We start from the raw sequence: 2,390 nt of genomic DNA on the forward strand, positions 1-2,390 counted from the left end.
AAGGAAAAAGCTGAGGGAAGGCAGTGTCAGAGCTGGGAGCTGGGAGCTGGGAGCTGGTGGGGGTGGAGTGAGGCTGTGGAGGGTGTGCCCTGAGGGTGGTGGTGTAAGAGGCACTTTCGGCTCCCTCCACCAGGAAACCGCATCACCGAGGTGGGGCTGGAGGGCTTCCTCAACGTGGTGCGGTACCAGGCGCAGTTCTCCAGGTCCTCCAAGAGTGCGGCCAAGGGCCCCGTGGGGCTGCTCTGGCTGTCCCTGGCGGTGAGTCTGTCTTGCTGTAAGATCAGCACATACTCACTCTGCCGTCTGTCCCCATCCCGCAGCCCCTCACCCATCCTGACCAGAGACTTTCCTCCCAGAAAACTCATTTCCATCCCTTTTGTCAGCCATCGGCCTTCCTTTTCCTCCTTCAGAAAAACAACTTCTCCCCGCAAAACCCCATGTACATGATGATGCAGGAACTGATGCTGCCAAGGGACCCCATCAGTAAGGCCAAGCACAGAGAGGAGGAGGCCCTGGCTTCCGCCACCTAGGGCCCCCCTCCCCTCTCCTGCTCACAGGCTCTGGCCACAGAAGCATCTCCTGCCCGGGTGTGGGCTGACCTCCCTAGGTGAGATCTCAGGTCAGTAACAAAGGCCACTGCTGTACTTTCCCCTTGAAATTGTCTAAAAACTTTGTTCTGGAAATACTTGGACCATTTGGACTCTCGAGTCTGTTCATCTAACGGCCAGGAATGGCTGAATCGCTCGCTGCAGTTTGCCGGGCCTTGCTCTCCTGCCTCCCGAGGGCCTAGTTCTTGCTTGCTCAGGCCACAGCACTCTCACCCATGCTCCTGGAGCACCTGCACCTACAGATGTCCGCAATCCTAAGCCAGGACACCCAAATGGTGCAGGGCCAGAGGAGTCAGGAGAGCTGGGGGCCCGTGCGTGTGGCTCCCACAAGGCGGAGCGCGCAGGGCTGGCTCCTGGGAGCCCAGAGCCACTTTACAGGGGGCTTCCAGGGAAGTGTCCCCCCTTCCCCTCTGGGCAGCTAACCTGGTCCCCCTTCCCTCACTCTGTTGCCACGACAGAGATGTGCTCTCCCTGCCGAGAGCACTCTTGGTGAAGCTCAGTGGCCCTCCAGGCTTCTCGGCCTCTGACCACCTGCTCAGCCCTGGCAGCTGGCTGAGCTGCTGCAGAAACCTGGCCAGCGTTAGAGTCCCAACACGAGAACACGAGCAATTACAGGGGCCTGGCGAGCCTAGTCCCCTCAGCTTCCCCAGGTGTTCCTACCTGATCCTTCTAAGGCAGTAACCTTCCTAAGGCCGCGGCCCTTTAATCCAGTTCCTCATGTTGTGGTGACCCCCAACCATAAAGTTATTTTCGTTCCTACTTCATAACTGTAATGTTGCTACTGTTATGAATCGTCATGTAAATATCTGATCTGCTATATGTGTTTTCCGATGGTCGCGACCCACAGGGTGAGAACCGCTGCTCTAAGGTAAAGCTGCTGTGAACCTTTCCAGTCCATTCTTATTCACACTTAAGCACCAATGACTGTGCACTAATTCTCATGCCCAACTAGACCATAAGCTCACGAGGTCAGCACCTGGAATCGTTATAGGTTAGGAGGAAGGATATTAGGGCTGAAAGAGAATTTGTCTCTAAGGCCAGCAGCGAAGGCAAAGAGATAGTGAAGATTTGGATGGTTAGTCAGAGGATGTGGCTTTGTCGGTCGTGGCTGGCTTGGGGGTGCAGAGCCTGCAGGGGGTGCCCCTCCGCTGCATGTTTGCCTTTAAAGCCCTGCCGCTTACTGAGGGCAGCTCAGGAGGTCTCGTGACTTAGGATCCACCGCTCCTGTATGTATGTGTGTGTGTGTTTAAGTGGGTGAAGTGTCTTTTGGTGTTTTGGCCATGGGGCTGTGTACCTTAGTTTGCCCAACTGTACTTCGGTGAGCACACATTTGGAGCTTGGGAGAGAATATGGCAAGAGCTGGGTCTGGGACTGGACGTCGGGTGAGGGGGGACGTCTTTCTGTCCCTCTATCCAGCCGCAGGGGGAACCACCACAATACCTTTTATCATAGCAGTTCCAAGAATCACTCACACACCACGACAGTTGAAGAATATTTAACTTTTCTTAAAAAAAAATCTTAATCATGAAAGGAAGAAAATAAGAGTATACATTATTTTAACAGCAGAACAGTCATTTCCATATCTGTATTTTATATATTATATATATATTTATATATGTATATATACACCTAGCACAGTGTGTATATTCTGTGAGTCTGTGGGGAGTGCCATGGACATGGTAACAGGGGCCAATGTTGCAGTGGCTCCTGGGGTGGTCCTGGGTGAACTTAGGGACTCCAGCATTTGAACCCCCTACTCTGGGGCCCACCCAGTTTTTAGCT

The 2,390-nt window shown here is 53.6% G+C and overlaps 1 protein-coding gene across 1 annotated transcript in view; it reads left to right on the plus strand.

Annotated features, from left to right (window-relative positions):
- LRRC71 (leucine rich repeat containing 71) overlaps positions 1 to 1,335 on the plus strand; it is a 15,532-nt gene extending 14,197 nt beyond the window's left edge. The window contains 1 exon segment of the mRNA XM_015571788.1: positions 411 to 1,335. Coding sequence (XP_015427274.1) covers positions 411 to 530 — 120 coding nt within the window. The 3' untranslated portion in view covers positions 531 to 1,335.
- The last annotated feature ends 1,055 nt before the right edge of the window (positions 1,336 to 2,390 follow it).

The sequence above is a fragment of the Myotis davidii genome, unplaced genomic scaffold (genome assembly GCF_000327345.1).
Source record: "Myotis davidii unplaced genomic scaffold, ASM32734v1 scaffold208, whole genome shotgun sequence".
NCBI classification, from domain to species: domain Eukaryota; kingdom Metazoa; phylum Chordata; class Mammalia; order Chiroptera; family Vespertilionidae; genus Myotis; species Myotis davidii.